The 20,027-nt window shown below is 43.1% G+C and overlaps 1 protein-coding gene across 3 annotated transcripts in view; it reads right to left on the bottom strand.

Annotated features, from left to right (window-relative positions):
• PDGFC (platelet derived growth factor C) overlaps positions 1 to 16,888 on the bottom strand; it is a 203,243-nt gene extending 186,355 nt beyond the window's left edge. Inside the window, exon 1 of one of the 3 annotated variants that reach the window (XM_053216806.1) lies at positions 15,808 to 16,888. In XM_053216806.1, the coding sequence (XP_053072781.1) occupies positions 15,808 to 15,925 (118 nt within the window). In that variant the 5' untranslated portion in view covers positions 15,926 to 16,888. The remainder of the gene's footprint in view (positions 1 to 15,807) is intronic. The other 2 variants (XM_053216805.1, XM_015072153.3) reach the window with 2 other exon arrangements.
• Positions 16,889 to 20,027: the final 3,139 nt, after the last annotated feature.

Below are 20,027 nucleotides of genomic sequence, written 5' to 3'. Positions count from 1 at the left end.
AGAGCAGAGGCATGGAGTCATCTCTGCGGTGAGCAGAGATCAGCTCTGTGCAATCTTTTCACTGGAAAGATTGAGGTGAGATCACAGCAGACCTTGAGAACACCCAAGCAGGCCCTCATTACTCAACATTTGGTCCTCAGCCCAGCAACAGCAGCATCTGGAAGCTTGCTACAATGCAAATTCTCTGGCCCCACCAACCACCTACAAAATCAGAATGTGCATTTTAATAAGGTCCCCAGCTCATGTGTACACACGTTCAAGTTTGAGAAGCACAAGGGTATCTGGGTGGCCCAGTCAGTTAAGCGTCTGACTCTTGATTCCAGCTCAGGTCATGGTCTCACAGTATGTATATGAGTTTGAATCCCACATCAGGCTCTATGCTGATGGCACAGAGCCTCCTTAGGATTCTGTCTCTCCCTCTATCTCTCAAAATAAATAAACTTAAAAAAAATAAAATTTCCAAAAAAAAAAAAAAGATTGAGAAGCACTGAGTAAACACAACCAGAACTCTACTACAGGATGATTATCCTTTATCAGCCTCTTTTATATGATCCATCGGGGGGGGGGGGGGTGGGGGGGGGAGAGGGGATGGAAAGAGCCTCTTAAGGAAGAATAAGGACATTTATGCAACAGTTTAGGTGACCAGCACCCAACCAGGGGTGATGACAGGGAGAATGCAGCAATTACAAATATCAACATAATTACTTTACTCAAAAATAGAAATGTTTTCATTCATTAGCCTGACGATAAGTCTGTGTGTGTTTAATGGACCGTATTCCACATTTTAAATGTTTGTGAAGGAATCCTATTTAAGCAGAACAGAGACTTCGTTTGAAGTGGCGTTCTCAGATTTGGAATCCTGAAAGCAAGCCCCAGACAAAGGGAGTCCTCGGAACATATGGGTACCTGAATTCTAGAATGGATGGCACTGAGGGGCCAGCAGGATGGGTACAGTTACACCACAGCGATAGTAAGACGTTCATGGGAAATGGCCAGGAGCTACTCCCTGAAGGTGGAATCCCTCAGACACATCAAAACTCCTGCCTCCTCCCGCCAGCTGCTTTCCCAGACAGAATCCACTCAACAGCAGACCTGGGTAGGTAGCGAAGACATTTGGAGTTTTAACTGCCAAAGGCCTGGGCAATCTTATTTCTAAATCATAGGGTGTTTACATTTGAAACCACTCTCAAACTCAGCATCTCTTAAGGGTGAGTTGAAAAACCATATCTTTTTTTTTTCTTTAATTTGTTTAATGTTTATTTATTTTTGAGAGAGAGAGAAAGAGAGCAAGGAGAGGAGGAGTGGAGAGAGAGAGAGAGAGGGAGACACAGAATCTGAAGCAAGCTCCAGGCTCCAAGCTGTCAGCACAGAGCCTGACGTGGGGCTCGAACTCACGAACCTCGGGATCATGACCTGAGCCGAAGTCAGATGCCTAACCTCCTGAGCCACTCAGGTGCCCATGAAAAACCATGTCTTGTAGAAATATCCATACTGGAACAGGGGAAGATTTTCCCTGTTCAATAAAACTCAGGAACAACAAAAATAAAGTTGCATTTTTGATCAAGACTCAATCAATGGTCATGGTTATTCAACAAACCAGTTCCACGCACACGTTGCCAATGGTTACAGGAACATAAAAGATTCCCCACGATCGAAGCACACACAATCCTCAGGACACAGCCTCCCTGGGGAGTGCGGAATACACACACCAAGGTATATTCTTCTCTTGAGCAAACAATAGGTGCACCTTGAACCCACCCCCAACAATTTTCTGCAGTCTTAATAGCTGTTAAAAAAAAAAAAAACCTGTGTGGTGCTTGCAACAGATGCTAGAGCTTCCACAGCAGAGATCCCAGAGGCCTGCAGTGGCTTCCCCCCATCCTTTTTTGATTTTTGACCACACACTTTCAAGGGCATCAGCACCAGAAAGAAAAAGTAAGGGGCATTAAAGTGGCCTTTTGATTTGAATGTCCATGATTGTTTTTCACATCTTGGCAGCTCTGTAACTGGTTAGAAGTCTTGACTCACCCTGGTTTAGCATGGGTCTTTTAAACATACGTTCTTCCACATGTCACGCCCTTCCCCGTAACTATCGTTTTCTACTACATATGATGCTGACTATGGCCACTGCGATCATACATCTCTGCCTACCAGCGCCCCCCTCCTTCCTCCATCCCCGTATCCCCAGACTTATGGATAACTAATCCGTTACCCTCCAGGTGGACTGACCAAGCCAAAACATCTATTTTTGTTATCTCGTCCCTCCTATCATTGATGCTTCTACTTTACACACCAGGCAGGACTGAAACGTCAGCATAGGGATGGAATTTTCTGACACCACCTCCAGGGAACCTTCACTACAATTTCTCCTCCATCACCTCTCACTTTCTCACTTGGTCAAAATTTGCCTCAAGGCTCGCTTCCTCCAAAATTTAGTTCCTTCTTCTCTGCCAGGTATGCTCAGTTCTTTCTGCAATAATTTGACACGCTGCCCAGTGCTCTGCGGTCATTTCTCCCATGTTCCTTCAGCAACTGCACAGGCAATTTCCAGCCCAGAAGTCTTATCTCTCGTTACACATACAACCTTTTGGGTCTCCTCCGGGGACTCTCAAACCCATCAAACAAGTCAAATCAACCTGTTTCTTTCCTTTTCTTTCTCTCCAGAATCCGAAGCAGGTCCAGACTCTGAGCTGCCAGCACAGAGCCCAATGCAGGGCTCGAAACCATGAACCGTGAGATCCTTCCTGACCTGAGCCCAAGTTGGGAGCTTAAGCAACTGAGCCACGTGGGCGCCCCTAGTGCTTCTTCTAGTCACTTAGCTGCTGAATCCATTTCTGAGGTCTCAGTCAGAACAAATCCCACTGGACTGACTACATGGATTTCCCGGACTCCCTTCCTTTTCATATTTCCAGCAGGCTCCCATCACCTAAAATCCACTCCACTGTACCTCCAATCCCGCATGCACACAGCCACTCATCTTTCCAGGCACCTTTGCTCAAAATAGAAGTCTCCCCTGACAACTCTCCTAAGTGGTTTCTAATGGCTCTGCTGTAAATAAGTTTGCTTTTCCCTCAATCCCCACCCCCAATGCTGCATTTTATTCTGTATTACAGCTGGCTCTATGTCTTATCTCCCCATTGCACTATAAATCACTTGAAGGCAGTGATTAAGTCGAAATCAGCAGCGCATCTCTCACAACGCCTCATGGTTCCAGGCAGGTAGTGGTGTCCCTTTGTGGTATTCACCTCAGTTTGATGCGTATTTATGTAGTACACAACCACACGTGACTCTGTGCTATATAAAAGAGGTGAGTGCACAACTAAGGCAAAAAGATGTGAATTCTTGTTTTTAAGGTTACCCAGAACCCAATTTAAAGACAGAGCTTAGGTTTTCCATAGACTTAAGGCCATCTAGTTCTAAGTTAGAAAGAAAGAAAGAAAGAAAGAAAGAAAGAAAGAAAGAAAGAAAGAAAGAAAGAAAGAAAGAAAGAAAATGAAAGAAAAGAACGAAAGAAAGAACAAAAGAAAGAACAAAAGAAAGAAAGAAAAGAACAAAAGAAAGAACAAAAAGAATGAAAGAAAAGAATGAAAGAAAGAAAAGAACAAAAGAAAGAAAGAAAGAAAGAACAAAAGAAAGAAAGAAAGAAAGAAAGAAAGAAAGAAAGAAAGAAAGAAAGAAAGAAAAGAAAGAAAAGAAGAAAGGAAATAGCAAGTCACAAATTACACAGAAACTATAATATCCACCATTGTCCCTTGTTTTTTACGGCTTATGAACCTGGAGCAGTGATTTCCGCTGCCAAACTTCCAGCAGCAACACTTAAAAGTTGCCAGTATGGTATGATGCCATCAGTGTTTAAAACTTAGAAAGGCTCATTGATTTTTACTGAGGTTTCTTACACAATCTACTTCCTTTAAGGCCAAGTGAGCCAACCCTGATTGAGAGAAGCTGCGGAATGAATAAATGTTATGGTATCAACAGAGAAATGACTTCGTTTCCTTTCCTCACTTCACCTTCCAAATTTATTTCTGGCTTCCACTGCCACTAGGCATCACCACCGGAGCACAGCACCACACATTCTTGTATGCCCGCCCACCCTCCTCCCCGTGTCGGGCTGCTCTGGCACAACCCTCGTACCCATTTCAGAGAAGATAAATGAATACCCTAATGTAATGGAATGGCTCTCTAAAGCAAGACAACTTGGGAGAGGCTTTTTTTTTTTTTTTAACCTATGTCTCAAGGAAGGCAAATGAATGTCACGGTAGGTGGGTTATAATAGCGGTTTTATTACAAGATTGGCAGAGTTACAGTAATTGTAAATCATAACTGTTGTTGGATTTCTACTTTACATAGTCGTAGTTATGAGTCTGCTCTTGTAAGCCAGAACAATTATTTTACAATTAGTTTAGACATGTCTGAGCCCAGGAGGAAAATTTCAATTTCAATCATCTTATTTTCCTTGAACAGAACCCAGTGCTACCAAAAATCAGGTCAATTCAACTGTTCACACGTGGGTTTCTAACCATTTTCCAAAGTTGAACAAACTTGTAAGTGAAATGCTCAAAATCGTGAGTATGATTTCAAACTACAGTATAAAACAGCATGTACCATAGGATATGTAAAATAGGATTCCATGCAGTAAAGAAAAACAAACAAACAAACAAAAAATAAGCTTGGAACCTTCATTTTCAGAACAGAACATGGTCACGATCCTATAAAACCTAATACACCCCCCTGAATTTGGATTGCAAATCTATCACTTAAAACATCTAGTAAATGACCCAATTTGTTTACATGGCCCTGTACCTTTTTACAGCCTTTCCATAAAGAGGTTATTACATCCATTCCCTTTATTTTGTTTAAGAGTGCTTGAATGAGCCCCAGAACCACAAGCCAGTTAAACAAGCTCTTCTTGGATGGACGTGGTCTCATATAATTCACCACTACCGGAGAAATTTTCAAAACAATGTTTGTAATTTGGAAACACCACACATTCCCATACACCAAAAGTATTTCCCGTGCTTTCCGCAGTTTTAAATGTTCGGCAGATATATTAAATAAGTCCAATTTTTTTTTCAGTTTTCCAAGTAAAAGTGTGGCATTTGCACTTCTTCCAGAAGATTTGCACCTCTGAGTGTTTTGCTCTGGTAGGCTGGTCATTCAGAAATGACTGTAAAGGAAGATTGCAAGGAAAATGTAAAATCCATACACTCTAATTGATTTCCTAGAATGTAAATGTGAGTTCTAAAAGGAAACCATTTTAAAGCAGTTAGTGTAATGGGGTACCCAACTGATGCCTATTAAAAGTTATCAGCACAGATTAAAGATAAATTTTATAGCATGAAAGAAAAGTTTTTTGAAAAAATTCAACATAGAGATCATTTGATTCCTAATTTTACATTCTTATTCTTGCTTATAAACCTCAAGCCTGCTAATATTCACAAGAAAACAGATTAAAATGACTTTTTCAGGGTTTAGCATTCATCATTTAGGTGTCTAGACTGTCAACATCTCTCAATATCTGAGGCAGGTTTTGACCTGGGAAACACCTGCTATTTTTAGACTGTTGATTTTTCTAGAAATAGTAAAATGTTTTGACTGCAGTGACTAACACAAAGTAAAGACAGAGCCGAGCCCATCATATATATCTCCAATATACGTAAAACTGCATGTGAAATTATAAAAACACTAGGAGGTCGGGGCGCCTGGGTGGCGCAGCCGGTTAAGCGTCGGACTTCATCTCAGGTCACGATCTCACGGTCCGTGAGTTCGAGCCCTGCGTCAGGCTCTGGGCTGATGATTCAGAGCCTGGAGCCTGTTTCCGATTCTGTGTCTCCCTCTCTCTCTGCCCCTCCCCCGTTCATGCTCTGTCTCTCTCTGTCCCAAAAATAAACGTTAAAAAAAAAAAAAAATTAAAAAAAAAAAAACCACTAGGAGGTCTGGTCCCTTGTTTTGTAAAGGCAATTCATTTTCATGTAGACCTCCAGAAAGACAATGTACTTCTGTTTATAAATTAAAGTCAGGAACAAAATGCATACTTACAGAGACACTGCTACTTACTGAATAGGAAGCATCCCCCAGTACTTTTAATCACCTACAACATAAACACGTTTCCAGTGGAGGAAATCTGCCTCCAGCACATCCCATCTCTGGCTCTGAATGTGCAGATCAATACTTTTCATACTTAAACTATCCCATTTTTTCCTTCTTGTTTTTATAGTGTTTACATATCCAAGAGTCACTACAAGAAATACAGCTGAATCTGATCTGTGCTTTGAGTGGGTAATCCGACTGTAAATCACACTCTTGCAAGAAGGAGTCTTTAGTATATATTTCCACAGAGCAATTTGAAAACATTAGAAGCTACTGTGTTTTCCAGTGTTCTTAAACAACGTGCACATCTCAGGCTTACGTCTCAGGCTTCAAGTATGATAAATCAGAAATGATGAACACTACAGGTCTCCCTTATTTCCAGACCCAGTAAGAGATTTCCAGGAAGGAAGTGAATATTTCATTCTACTCATTTGTTCACATCTTAATCACATTTTAAGCACATGTTCCTTCTTAGCACACTGATTTTAAATATCGCCTGATGCCATAGAAAAAGAAATTATGTTTTAATGACTCCCAATTTGCATTTCTAATCACCTCAGACTATGAATGAGAGTGGCAGTATGGGAAACAAGCTGTGATTTATTCCTTAGTGGAAAAAAAGGATAAGTAATACGACTCCTTAAAAGACAGATGTCCTTATAAATACCCAGCAAAAATAACTGCCAGAAACAACATGAGATAAGTACCAGGAAAGTCCAACTTCTGTTGTTAATGGTTCCTGATCTCTGTAGTGACTCAAAAGGCAGGTGCAATGGCCAGCTGGGCATTTTTAAGCGCGGAAGCCTATCTCCATCTTGCAAACACTGGAAAGCCCAAAATAGTATCCACTCACAAATGAGGCTTTCCTAGAATGCAAATAGCATAGCTTCAAAAAAATGGCATGGCATCTAGAAAGCACATCCACCAAGAAAACTCATTCTCGTCAAGTCCTTAAGTCCCACAAAATATTTCTAGAACCCATGTATACACAAGAGACCAGAAGGAACCTCACTAGAGAAATGTTGCAGCTTCTCAAGGTAGAGGACACTCACAGGAATTAATTTTCCACAAAACTTGAGAGCCTTTCCCTGAAAAGCGTTAAGGATGTTTTCTTTGCTTCCTGCAACGTAATAGCTTCATTACACTAATTCGGTGGGCTGGAAGCTGTCTACCTTTTACCACAATCTCCTGATCCCTCACCCAGCCTCATTCCGCATGCCATCCATTTTGTGAATGAAGTATGAAAATAGCTCTTTGTTTACAGAAGGAAGGCAATAGAGAGTAGTGTGGACACAGGCTTACTTTATTTGAGTGTAACGGAGGCTATACAGGCTGCCCTTCTATCCAAGTCCGAACATCCGAACGTGTCTAATGACTGGGAGAAAGTTCCACCAAGAAGCAGTCAACTACGCACGCCAAAGTAGAACACTGCTACTCCACTGTCTGCTCAGAAAGTGACAGAAAATAACTAACCCTGAAACAGCGAGACCACCTTTTCTTTTACGTGGTGTGTTCAGTGCAAACTCTGCAGGAAGCACACTGCAAACAGCCTCAGGGCCTTTGAATGCAGCCATCCAGGACAGCTTTCCACTTTTTTCTTGCCTCTACTCATATTTACAACACTAGATTCTTCCTGCCTCCCGCACATGATATGCCTTCTCAGGTCTGTATTCTTTCGCGGACGCTATTCCCTCCACCTAGAACGTTTTCCTCTTTTCCTCTCTCAAACCCACTTCAAGATATGTCACGTCCCCTGTGGGAACTTCTCTCCCTGCACTTCTCTTCCAAGCACAATCAATCGCTTCATCCATCAAAGGAGGATTTTTGAAGTGAAATAAAGCATTCTGTGTTCCCACAGAACGTCGAGCACAGCGCCACAGACCGTGAGACAAAGGAAGGACCGGTCATCCTTCTTGGACAGAGCTCCTCAAGGGCAGAACCGCATCTTCTTCTTTGTGTGTCCAGCACCTAGTGCAGAGCTTCGCCAAGAGCAGATGCTTATGAATACGTGCTGAATAAAAACAATGTTCTAATAAAACGTTAGACCATTTAACTCAGGAAGGAAGAAGCATGTGACTCCGTCCTGGCTTGGAGTCAGACCTAGGTCCAAACATTTACCAGCTCTGAGCCCTTGGCTAAGCTACTTAGCTAGCGAAGCCTTGGTGTTTTTCCCATTCATACCCCACGGGGAGGTTATAAAGATAAGCTGTCTACTGTCTACAGACATTGAGCCCAAGTGTGGCAACTAACAGGCACTCTTCGGGTGTCATTATTAAGCATTACAAAACCAGAGACCCACTGGGAGATCTTTAGACCCATCTACTGACCCACAAAAAACACATCCAAATACTGCGCTCCCTGTGTCTCTCCTGAGAGCTCTCACGGCGGTCTCACCAGGACGCAGTGACCAGTAATAGTACAAATCTATATCCTTGCCTTTACCATCAATGTGCCTCATGCTGTTTGGGGATGTTGGTTTCCCTCAGAAAAACAGGCCCTCCATTCTCCACTCCCTGCAACAACCTAATACACACCTCATTTGATTGAAAAATGGCTCAACTACTATCTGATAGGGTAAAAGCCCAGTACAAAAAAAAAAAAAAAAATCATAGTTTGAAAGTAAAAGAATAATAAAGCCTAATACCAAGAAAGCAAAATTAGCGAAGCCAGCCTGGCAAAGATGGTTTGGCTTAGACAAAAGTCAAATATCCAGGGAAGAAACCGTTCAGTCACCAGAGGACGGGCAGTAACTGCTTGAAGATGGCAAAGGAAACCTAATGTGAAGTCAGATAACAGGATGGGCTCAGCTCGATTTAAAATGCATTCTCGTGAAGTCAAAGACGAAACGAGCTAATGCTACTCCCAAAATCACTCTGAGTAACTTGACTTTAACGATAAATGTCGTTAGTATGACGCCTCTTTATCATTTGTAGCTCCTTTTGTTCTCAGATTTGGAAAATTTACAAACAGAATTTTGGTCATTTAATCCTGTTTTTGGCAGGCCATTCAAGTCCGCACCTATGAATTTATTTCCTGATGTTGTTGACATTCAAGAGAAATTTGAACCTTGGCATAGAATATCCTATATATTATAATGTAAATAAAAATGAAGGCCACTCATTAAATTCATTCGAAAGAATAACAGGTTGTGCTTTCTAGAGCTCACTAAGCCATGCTTATTTAGTCATTCCCATGGAACTTGTACCAGGGAGACATCCTCCTAAACGAAATGCTCAAAATTATTGTTTAAAAAAAAAAAACCTCCCTGTGGAATCAAGTATTCAAATGTCAACCATCCTCTTCATCATCAATTCATAAACCAAAATACTGAAATAAACATCCATGGATCGGGTACACCTGCTTAAAATAAAGTCTCGACATGTAATAGTAACAATTCTAAACATAGCATTTCAAGTTATTTGCCAAACTGTCAGATTGCTACCCCAACAGAAATACTGTAATAGATATTAGCCAGAGTATCTGTCATATGTAATCAATGTGATTACTTTCACATTTTTTTCCGTAGTGTTCTTATAAGCTGTGTTTCAGGACCACGGGCGTCCCATCTTCCTTCACAACCCACAAAGCATGCAACCCCCTAAAGTAATAAAGAATGGCTTTTACACAATGCATCAGAATGTTAAAATGAGAATCCCATTTGCCTAGTTGGTTCTTTACATAAGCAAAAATATATCACCACATTAGCAGTTTAATACTGTTGCACTCAACAGTGACCTTGATGACGTCATTTCAGCTTTCCAAGTCTCGCTTTACACATAGGTGAGGATAGCCTCTCAGGATCCTTCTAGTCCTAACATTCCACATGTCATATTTATTGCTGACATCCATCCCGCACAAGTTATCTGTGAGCCACAAGCAGAGGATGGAAAGCACACTGCTTTTTTGAGGCATGTCTAGCCATCTAAAATTTACCATTATTCAGATCCTCGGTCCATATCACACAACACCCCATCTTTGGAAAACACAGAGAGAGGTATGCACACCAATGGCACTTTTAAGAAAGTTACTAGCACCAGTTCTAGGAAACTTACCCACTTGCTTGGTACATGCTCACCAGGTAACATGGTATATTTACCAAGATTATAAAGTAGTACTCTGATTGGCATATCCCATCACAACCAATAAATAAACAAGTTTAGCTTCCTACGAAAAATCTAAAACAAAGTAAAAGTTCAAGACCAAAAAGACATCTTCAAAGATGGCCTAATATTATAGCCAACACCACAGTCTTACTCTAATAAGGCACTACATCCAGAACCATGCAACAAATATTTATTGAGCACATACTGTATACAACCCCCTGTTCCAGATGCTAAACCTCTAAGCTCCTGAAGACAGCAAGTCAGACAAGGTCCATACCCTCAGGGAACTCGTGTACTCTGGGGGTGGTGGTCGGGATACGCTGACGATGACTTAACTCATTAATAACAAGAAGAATATCCAAACATGACAATAAGCACTATGCAGTTAGTTAGCCTTGATGTGATTGTGAGGGCTGGCTAATTCAGATTAAGTGGTCAGGAAAAGACCTCACTGAGAAAGTGATCCATTTAATTCAGATGCCAGTAAGGGGCTACCCAGTAGCACATGCACCTGACCAGTGCTGCCCACAGAAACAAGGACAACCAACTGAGGACTACAATCCCGTGCCATCATAGGCCACATCCCTATGCCTCATCTCACTTCCCAGCCCCCAACCCTTGAGGCAGCACAACAAAAGAAGCTTCAAGAAAGAGGCTTTAAAAAGGCCATCTCCTTTCTTTACTCAAGGTCCTTCACGCCTCAGCTTGGCCTCTGCTGCCAGGCAGAGAGCAGAAGAGAGAGGTGTTGGGACTCCAATATGACTGAAATTGTGAGTAGCTAAAAGTGTGAAAATGGATAATAATCAACGGGGCAGGCACACCAACCAATCAGGAAGGAGGCCAGCGGGGTGGAAATAGTACCCTAGAATTCCTGAACTATCAAACACTAACCTTGTGGTTTCTGATTCACAGATGGTCAGTTTGTCCTAAAAGAGGAGCACTGGCTCCTTCCCAGCCTGTTAGGAATATTTCAAGATTTTAACAATCTGTGGGGTGGTGCTGGTGCATCCCAAATAAAAATCAACCACTAGAGGTGTCCTTAGGAAATGAAATAAGAGAGATTCACACACACACACACACACACACACACACACACACACACCCCACAGTTGGCAGAGGTGGTAGAGAAAAATATCACAGACAGACTGTTTCATATATGAGTTACACAGAGATAATACAGCATTGCATACAGATACTCAGGCTACGTGTGGTACTTCCAAATAAAACCAGAAACATCAAAACTAGACCTAGTAAATAAAGGGACTTTTATGACTTCTACCACTTGAGCTAACACCAATAGAAACCCATGAGGAAAGTTTTCGCAATTCTGGAAACATTTTTTTATGGGGGTGGGGGAGTATGGACATGATGAATGCACTGATTCAGTTACTATTTACTTAACACTCATCACATTATGATTAGAATTCTATTTCTACAACAAATGTGCAAGAATATAAAGAAGATCTGTAAAAAAATAAGTGCCAGGAAGGACGAAGTAAGAATGGACAAAGCTAAGATTTTGGTGTCCAAGATGGAGCTCTCTAAAACGCCACCACTGGGGAATATTTAGGGTCAAATCCTGGTGTCTATTCACAACTATGTAAAGCCTACTACAGACTTGGTCACCTTTTAGAGGTAAATATAAAATATATCACATTAAGTGTAAAAGATAACAGTTGGTAGGAGGGAAACGTTACCCAAAAAATAGAATGGGCCTTTTTTGGTCATCTATTGTGAAAAACAATATTCATCATTACATAATGACACTTTACTTCTTCAACTTCCTCAACAATCTCAAACAGAGCAGAGAACAAGGAGGAAGTTCTTTAAAAAAAAAGCCTCTAAACAACAAAAATAAATGTCACAAAGGTCATGCACTACAACTTATAGACTAACTCACAGGGAGTCCCTTTAGCACTCAGTCAGACACTATTTACTCTTAGACACTATTCTAGGGATGGTGATCATCTATTTTCGGTAAAATTGAGCTTTGAAGGGTACCCTTAAAAGGGTAGGGGGAATGGACACAACTTTGTTAGACACAGACAGGCACATGGCAGGAAGAGGAGGAGCAAGTTGGCATTAAAAAAGAGACAGAGACAGAGACAGAGACAGAGACAGAGAAGCCACAAGCATAAGATACATGTACTCAGATAGGCATCACTAGATAACCACCTGTCTGCAGAGTAAATGGCCCCACAGGCCACAAAAGTTCTTGTGGAAAAGAGGACATACAATAAATGATTTTCACAGGGATAACCCTAATAGAGGCATATTCCAAATCTATACTCAAAATGGTTAAAGGAAATGAGAACAATAAGCGCATTTCAGGTCTATGGATGAATTAAAATCACTTACCAATGACACAAAGTGGGTGAGGCCTTACTCCATCAACAACTTTGTGACTGGCGTCTATTTGGGCTGCATGCTATAGATAAAGTAAGCTTTGGTTCTTTTCGTTTTTTGATGTATATGATCCCTTCTGCTACAACTCAGGAGAACCAGCCCAGAACTTGTCAATTTCAGAGTAGGTATTCTCTTCTAAGTGAGTGCACACAGATATTAGTAATTTTTCCTGTGGTCATTCAAGAAGTATAGGCCAGGAACCCTATATAAGTCAGTGTTCTTATCTTTTATGTCCTTTACGTTACATCTGGAGACCCTTGGTTTATATGTGAGACTTCACAGTTAGAAGTCAGGTTCAAGATGAAGGACACAAAGGTAACTCATAATATTGGAAGATAAAACTATTCTCACAGCAAAGTGGCAAGAATTGCAAATAGCGTTAAGTCAAAAGCCAGGTAAGTCATAATAACAGGGTAAATGACACCGATCCCTCAAAACGAATTTTGAAGCACCTGCATATGATTCACTCTAAATCCAAATATCTAGCATTGGCTACAGCAATCAATTTCCATTTATTTACAACACCTCTTGGGACACTAAGTCAATACTGAAATGACGCAGTCCTGGGGATCTGATTGTGCCAACATTTGAGACTTCAGAATACTGAAGAAAAGATAGTATCATTGGGGAAAGGTCTTTGAAAGCAAGAATGAGTTACTATAGTCATAATAAATAGCTCGATTTGGACACTGGGCACTTAGAAGACCTTTCACAAAATGATGCAATGCACACAATGGACCAATGACATTCCTATGTGGCATCTCCAGAAGGGTCTGTACTTCCAGAACTGGGCAATCATCAAAATTGAGAATAGCAAGAGGGCAATCAAAAATCAATCATAAATCACTATTAGGGCAAAAAATACCCACATAAGGGAATTGAAAATTGGAACACCCCCCCCCCATAAAAAAAAGGAAGAAGAAGAAGAAGAAGAAGAAGAAGAAGAAGAAGAAGAAGAAGAAGAAAGAAGAAGTTCCAGCAAATGTGTTCACATTCCAGGTGGAGCTTCTTTGGCACCAACCTGTCATCCTCAAATCTTGGAACCTCGAAGCATAAAATCAACCTGAGCATGTGCAGGAAAATAGCTCTATATTGCCCCCTAGTGCTGGATAGTCCCACTTCTCAGGCTGAAAACTACAAGGTGAGTAGTTCCCTTACCTCTAGTTACTTCCTGCTGCCAACCCTCCCAGGAGCTAAACATAGCCCAATCCTCTACCCACAGATTAGGAAACAGCCAGGCTATTTTTAGCATCATGCAACTTAGGAATGGAAATGGCCCAGCCTCTGATGGCAACAGAATGTGTGTGGCCTGCCTGGCTTAATGAACTCACCTCTCCAGAGAGTGTGAACCTACTCAGTAAAGTGGCCAACGACCACAGGAGAGGTCTAGGGCCCATTACAAAGAGGTGATGGTAGGCGGATCACAAGAAAGAATGACAATCAGAGGCACAAGTAGCAAAGGGAAGGAATCAGGAAGATGACAGATGCCAGGCTTGATAAAAACAGAAGCAGAAGGAGAAATGATAATGGCACAGGAACAATAAAAAAATAGAAGACAGAAGCCAGGAATATTGTGTACTGTCATTTTAGAGAAGCTTGTCTAGTAAGAAACAATATTTTGAATTGGACATTTATTTTACATGAAAAAGAACAAAGGTTGGTCTGATCTGTTTCCTGCCAGGGTACAGCTGGTGCTGGGGCTCCTTTGATCACTTTCCCCCAGTCCTCTGCAGCTCTTGTGATTAGAGATAGATCCCTAGGCTGCCCTTTGATCAGCAGCTCAAGCAGCCTGCAGGTGCCATGAGCCATCACATTAGCAAGTTGTAAGAAGCAACTACATTAATAGTGACTGATAAATGTGATAATGTATATTTACTGCACATACAGCAAATACCAAACAATGTCTACAAAAATCCCAGGAATGCTTATTTAATCTATCTCTGTACTCTAAAACTTTCTGTGCTTTCTTAAAGATGAACACTTTCAGAGAGTTTAAATGCAAAGTTGAAGTTTTAAAACACCCCAATACATAAAGAAAAAGTTGCTGTGACTTAAAAACAGAGCACACACCATTCTGATTTTCTAGGTACGCTGCTTGTGTTCCTTTCGCCTGGTTAATAAAGTGACAGCATCCTTGCATTCTGAATAGATGGCATCCAAAGCAGTAAAAACATGCACATTTCTTTTCAAGTAAAGTTAAGAGCCACCACTTGTAAACAGGGTATTTAATATTCTAATTTTAGACAGCCTACATTAACATTGTGGTTTCATGGGCAGTATAAAATTTCTATTTACAAAGTATTCTCAAAAATGACTTCATAATGGTAGATCAAGAGAAAAAGAGTTTAGAAATTGAATGATGTAAATCATATGGGGTTCAGAGGCTAAGCAAATTACACACCCTGACGCTGCCCTGGCTTTATGAAAGGAGCCTTTCTCCAGCTCTGTGCAATCCCAGCCCAAGGGAACTTGCATCTGAGAGTTTTCTAAACATTTCAGGTACACTTGAAAGCTGAAAGTAATTCTCATTTCCTATGCAGGATTAAGTCGTTTCCAGCACACACAAAATAGCAGTCATTCACCGACACATATAAAAACACACACCAGAAAGGTAAGGACTTCAGAGTACAAAGGCACATTTAAAAAAAAAAAAAAAACAAAACAGAGCGCAAGAGAAATACATATTTAACTCTCCCCAAAAACGTCCACACGGCCTTTTGACCTGTGTATTTCCTATCTACGTACTGATTAACTGATGCCTTTCCACTTTGAGTGCTTCAATTAATGCAGCTGATAGATTTCCTCAAACATCCCCCTCCCCATGAAAAAGAAAAGCTGAGAAAAGTCAAACATGCCAAGACTCATTCATTTTGGACTCATTTTTAGAGGCAGTTCTTGAACTTATAACTCTGGCAATGAAAGGTTCTGCAATGTGCGTTTGAACTGACGTTCACAATCGCTCCCAGAATGTCCTCTCTAACTGAGCCAGCAGTGGCACTCACGTTGCCCTGTTACAGCTTTGTGGCAGCTCCCGAAGCTGCAAACTGCACGTAACCTCCTCAAGCCCATGCCAATGAACGCAGCGCGTGTTTGCAGGGAGAGACGATAATACCCTCGCAGGCTGGTGTACATCACACACTAACGCACAATGCCAACGTAACACATACAGCGAGAAACAAGAAGGGGGAGAAGGGGGGGAAAGACTCACCGTTCTGTTCCTTGTTGCTGGAGTACTGGAATTTACTACTCAGGTTGGACTCAGCCTGAGTCCCGTGTCTCTGGCCGGCCAGGGCAGATGTCAGCAGGAGAAGCCCGAAGAGGAGCATTTGGCTGACTGGGGCGAGAACTCACTCACGGCGGGCACTTTGGAAGCAGCTACTCCTGAGTCTCTTTCACCACCGCCTGGGGAAGGCTGCACTGGGGTGGAAGCGCCGAGCCTGCTCTGGCAGCAAGGAATCGCAGGGTAGTTTCCACATAATCCCATCCAAAACTTTTTCCTAGAGTCCTCTTCTGTGTCTCCAGTTTTTGAAAAGGATCAAAGCAAAACCTGGATCTGAACCAGTTTCCCAAGGTTTAAACAAATCCTGAGCTGTGCCGAAGTGGTGGGGGTGGGGGTGAAGGCGAGGGAGGAAAGAGGGGGTGGGGACGCTGGGGAGCCGGGGGAGCGGCGAGAAGTCACCAGCAAGTTGCTGGGAGCACCTGTCAGTTCGGGGGACAGGACAGAGGCGAAAACTCAAGGGTCGAGCGAAGCCAGCCCGAAGCCAAGTCGGCGGCGAGCAGTTTCTGATCAATAACAAAGCTGCCAATAGATGCGCTCTCCGGGCGCCCCTCTCCCCCGCCCCACCCCCACCCCCGAAGGGGGAGGGGGAAGAAACAAGGCTAGGGCGCCGCGGCGGGTCCCCGGGGCCGCGGAGCCGGAGCGAGGCCGGGGGGCTCCGGGCCGAGGCCGCCCCGGGCGCCGGCGGAGGGAGGCCGCTGGGCTCCCGCTCCCCAGCCCGGCGCGCAGCCTGCGCCCGGTCCCGACCGCCGCAGCAGCACGGATCCCGGCACCTGGCTGGAGTTTTCCGCGACCAAAGTTCACCTCGTTTGGGTGCGTCCCCCGCTCCTCGAAGCCAAGGGAAATTCGGCAGCTCGGGGTCACCGCGGGGCTCCAGTCGTACCCGGTCCCCTCCCCCCACGCCTCGGGCTCCGCGCAAACCTCGGGGCTCCGCGCGGCGTCTCGGCACCGGGGAGAGAGAGAGAAGGCCGGCGGCCCAAGGCTCCGGCTTGTCCCCTCCCCTTCTCTACCTTCCCCCAGCCGGCGGCAGTCGGGAGGAGGGGGCCGTGGGCAGAGCCCGGGCGGAGCGCGCGGCTGGCGAGCGGGGGAGGCTGAGCCGCTCTCCCGCGGGCGGCCGCAGGGGCGGGCGAGGGTCGGCGCCTCCGGGAGGGGCAGCCCCGGGCCGCGTCCGCTCGCGCCGACTCGGGCCGCCAACTGGCGGTCCAACAGGTGCTGGCACAGACTGGGGGTGCTGCGGGGCTCGCTGCAGACAGGACCTAAACCGCCCAGGCGAGGAATGCAGCCGGAGCGGCCCCTGGTTTCCTTCCCCCGGGACACCCCTAGCCCCAAATAAAGAGCAAGATGGGTGGCGAAGGGTACTGCAGACGCGAAACTGAGTGCAGAAGAACTTCCTGCAACTCTCCCTCGTCCCCCGCCCCCCGTGGTCGTGAGTCGTCATTAATTTCCGAGGGGATCCCCGTAACCAAAGGCTTGGCCAGAGTTTCTGGACCGGAGGAAGAAGGGAAATTAGATTTCAAAGATTTCCCTTCAGTTGCCAGCTCTCTGAAGCGAGATGGAGAGAAGAAAAGACAAACAGCCAGCACATTAACAGCAACATTCATTCATTTCGCAAACACTGTTATTTGTTGACCGCCTACTGTGTCAGGCACTGTTCTAGGAGCTGGGGCGGCGGTAGTGAAAACACAAGAAAGTTTCTGTTCTCCGGAAGCTTGCATACTAGTTGAACTTCATTAAATTAATATCAAGAGAGTCCCGTGGCAAGCACATCATCACAAATGGCACCCTGCCTCTTGTTAAATTAAGTCCATGCAAACAATTTGGCCAGGTATGGTGTTCCACGGGGGGCTGGAAGAAAGGATATAGCCTTAAGGTATATGCTGAAATATGCGTGGAGTCTCAAATGGCTCTTTTTCAGGAGACCCTTTCTGGCCTTGCAAGGCCATCTACAGAGGGTGGAGGAGAGCTGCCCTTTAAAAGGATCCAGGGATGCTTGAGAAAGGCACGTTCACCGATAGGACCAAACCAGGAGCTGACCTTCCTCAGTCATGCTGAAAAGGCCAAGCCCTCTCCCTGTATTTGGACACCCACTGAGACCCACCAACTTGACCTCTCTGCAATATCCTGGTCCTCTTTTTTTTTTTGCTTCTTAAAATTCAAATAAGCTCAATTCCTCTTTACTCACCTATCCCATTCATTCATTCATTCATTCATTCATTCATTCTTATTTCTTTACCACTTCTGTCTTCACAGTACAAGATATCAAGGCAAATATACAAGGCCCATTCTCTGACTTTAAAGAATTTACAGGTTAGCAGACACAAGGCTTGTTACTTTATGCACTTCAGCATCTCCCCAACATGACAGTGAATCCATATTTGCATGATAAATATGTTCCAAAACTACTTTGTAGATTTGGGGGGGAGGGGTGTTCCCAATTTTAATAACATAATGAGACTTGTTATATAAAAGACATGCTTTATGAGTGTGTTTTCATCTATTTGTAATAAAACTAATTACTAATTTGTAATTAAGCCTTCTAACTTTGTAAGTTAATTTTCTAATCAGGATTTTTCTAAATGAGGCTGTTAAATGTCCTTATAGTTGACATTTCTTGACCACCCACATAGACTGTGTGTGTGTGTGTGTGTGTGTGTGTGTGTGTGTCTGTGTGTGTGTGTCTGTGTGTGTCTGCAGATTTAATCCATTTGCTCTCATGAGATTATAAGGGTGATGACTACTCTTTATTTTGTATCATTTCATATTGGCTAGAACAGTGCCTGGCTCAGGGGGATAATAAATAAACACTCTTGACTGACTGACAGTTTTCTTTATTGGAGTCACTTACATTCTCCCTGGAATTTCAGCATGAAGGTTGTATTTGAAAAGTTACAGATGATCTAGAATAATACTCCACCTCTGCGTTTCACCTCATCCATATTCTACAGATTGATTTGACAATCACCTTATAAATAAAGCCAGCCAGGTGCTCCTGCATGACCCCTAGACAAAATCACGTGCACATCAACTGGTTTCCTTTCAATGTACTTGCATTGTTGTTCCTGGTACTGCCCTTGCCCTTGGCATAGTTGATTCTTTTAACACTTTATCCTCTGCCTGTCTTCCTGCTCCATTTTGCTTATAAACCTTTCCTAGAAAAGTGGGGCCCTTGCATTGAAAGTCAATTTTATGTAATCCAGAGTCTGCACAATTACTGAACAATATATTTTGAATGAATATGGCTTTGTTTTGGCCTAAGGCATTTTCCTTGAGGAAAGGCATCTGTTCCGCCAACCAAGAGAAAATAATTGCAAACATTCTTTGTGGTTTTCATGTTTTCTTAAACCTTAGGAAGGAGTGCCCATTCAGGCTGAATGCATGAACACTGTTACCTACAAATTCCTATTGAAGAACATGGTAGAATGTACTTGCTTATTAACAATAGTAATTTGGGGGAGGGAGAATGGGTGTCACTATTAATTTTTTTTAAGTGAAATAAGATCTAAAGCAAATTACTCATGTAGCTAGTCATGTGACACCCAGGAGGGCAAGAACCATAGGGATATATTTTTGCCTCAGAAAATCAAATATTACAGGTTTTCTTGCTCTGTCTTCTTCTGATTTGATCCAAACACACACACACACACACACACACACACACACACACACACACACATAGGTATATATACAAAATTATTTTACAATTTTTCCCAGAACTCTAACTTTTCAGCATTTTAGTGGCAGATAATTGAGCATGAGTTTCTGAAGTTCGGAAATTTCTGATCTACCTAAATGCCCACTGTGTTTCCAGAATGACAAGCAACACTTACATCTGCATTTAAATGAGGCCTGGGGCTGGAGGTATTATTAGTAAGGAAGTAAATGCCCATAGATCATAGCAGAAATAAAGATTGTCATATGATGTTTTTTTTTTTTTCCTTTTTGAGAGAGAGAGAGAGAGAGTGCAGCAGAAGGGGAAAGGGGCAGAGAGAGAGAGAGAGAATCTTAAAAGCAGGCTCTATGCTCAGCACAAAGCCCGATGCAAGGCTTGATCCCATAACCCTGGGATTATGATCTTAGCCAAAATCAAGAGTTGGACGCTCAACTGCCTGAGCCACCCAGGTGCTCCAAGAGTGTTCTAGAAAAAAATATAT

The sequence above is a fragment of the Acinonyx jubatus genome, chromosome B1 (genome assembly GCF_027475565.1).
Source record: "Acinonyx jubatus isolate Ajub_Pintada_27869175 chromosome B1, VMU_Ajub_asm_v1.0, whole genome shotgun sequence".
Taxonomy (NCBI): Eukaryota; Metazoa; Chordata; class Mammalia; order Carnivora; family Felidae; genus Acinonyx; species Acinonyx jubatus.
This window is presented reverse-complemented; position numbering and strand designations above follow the sequence as displayed.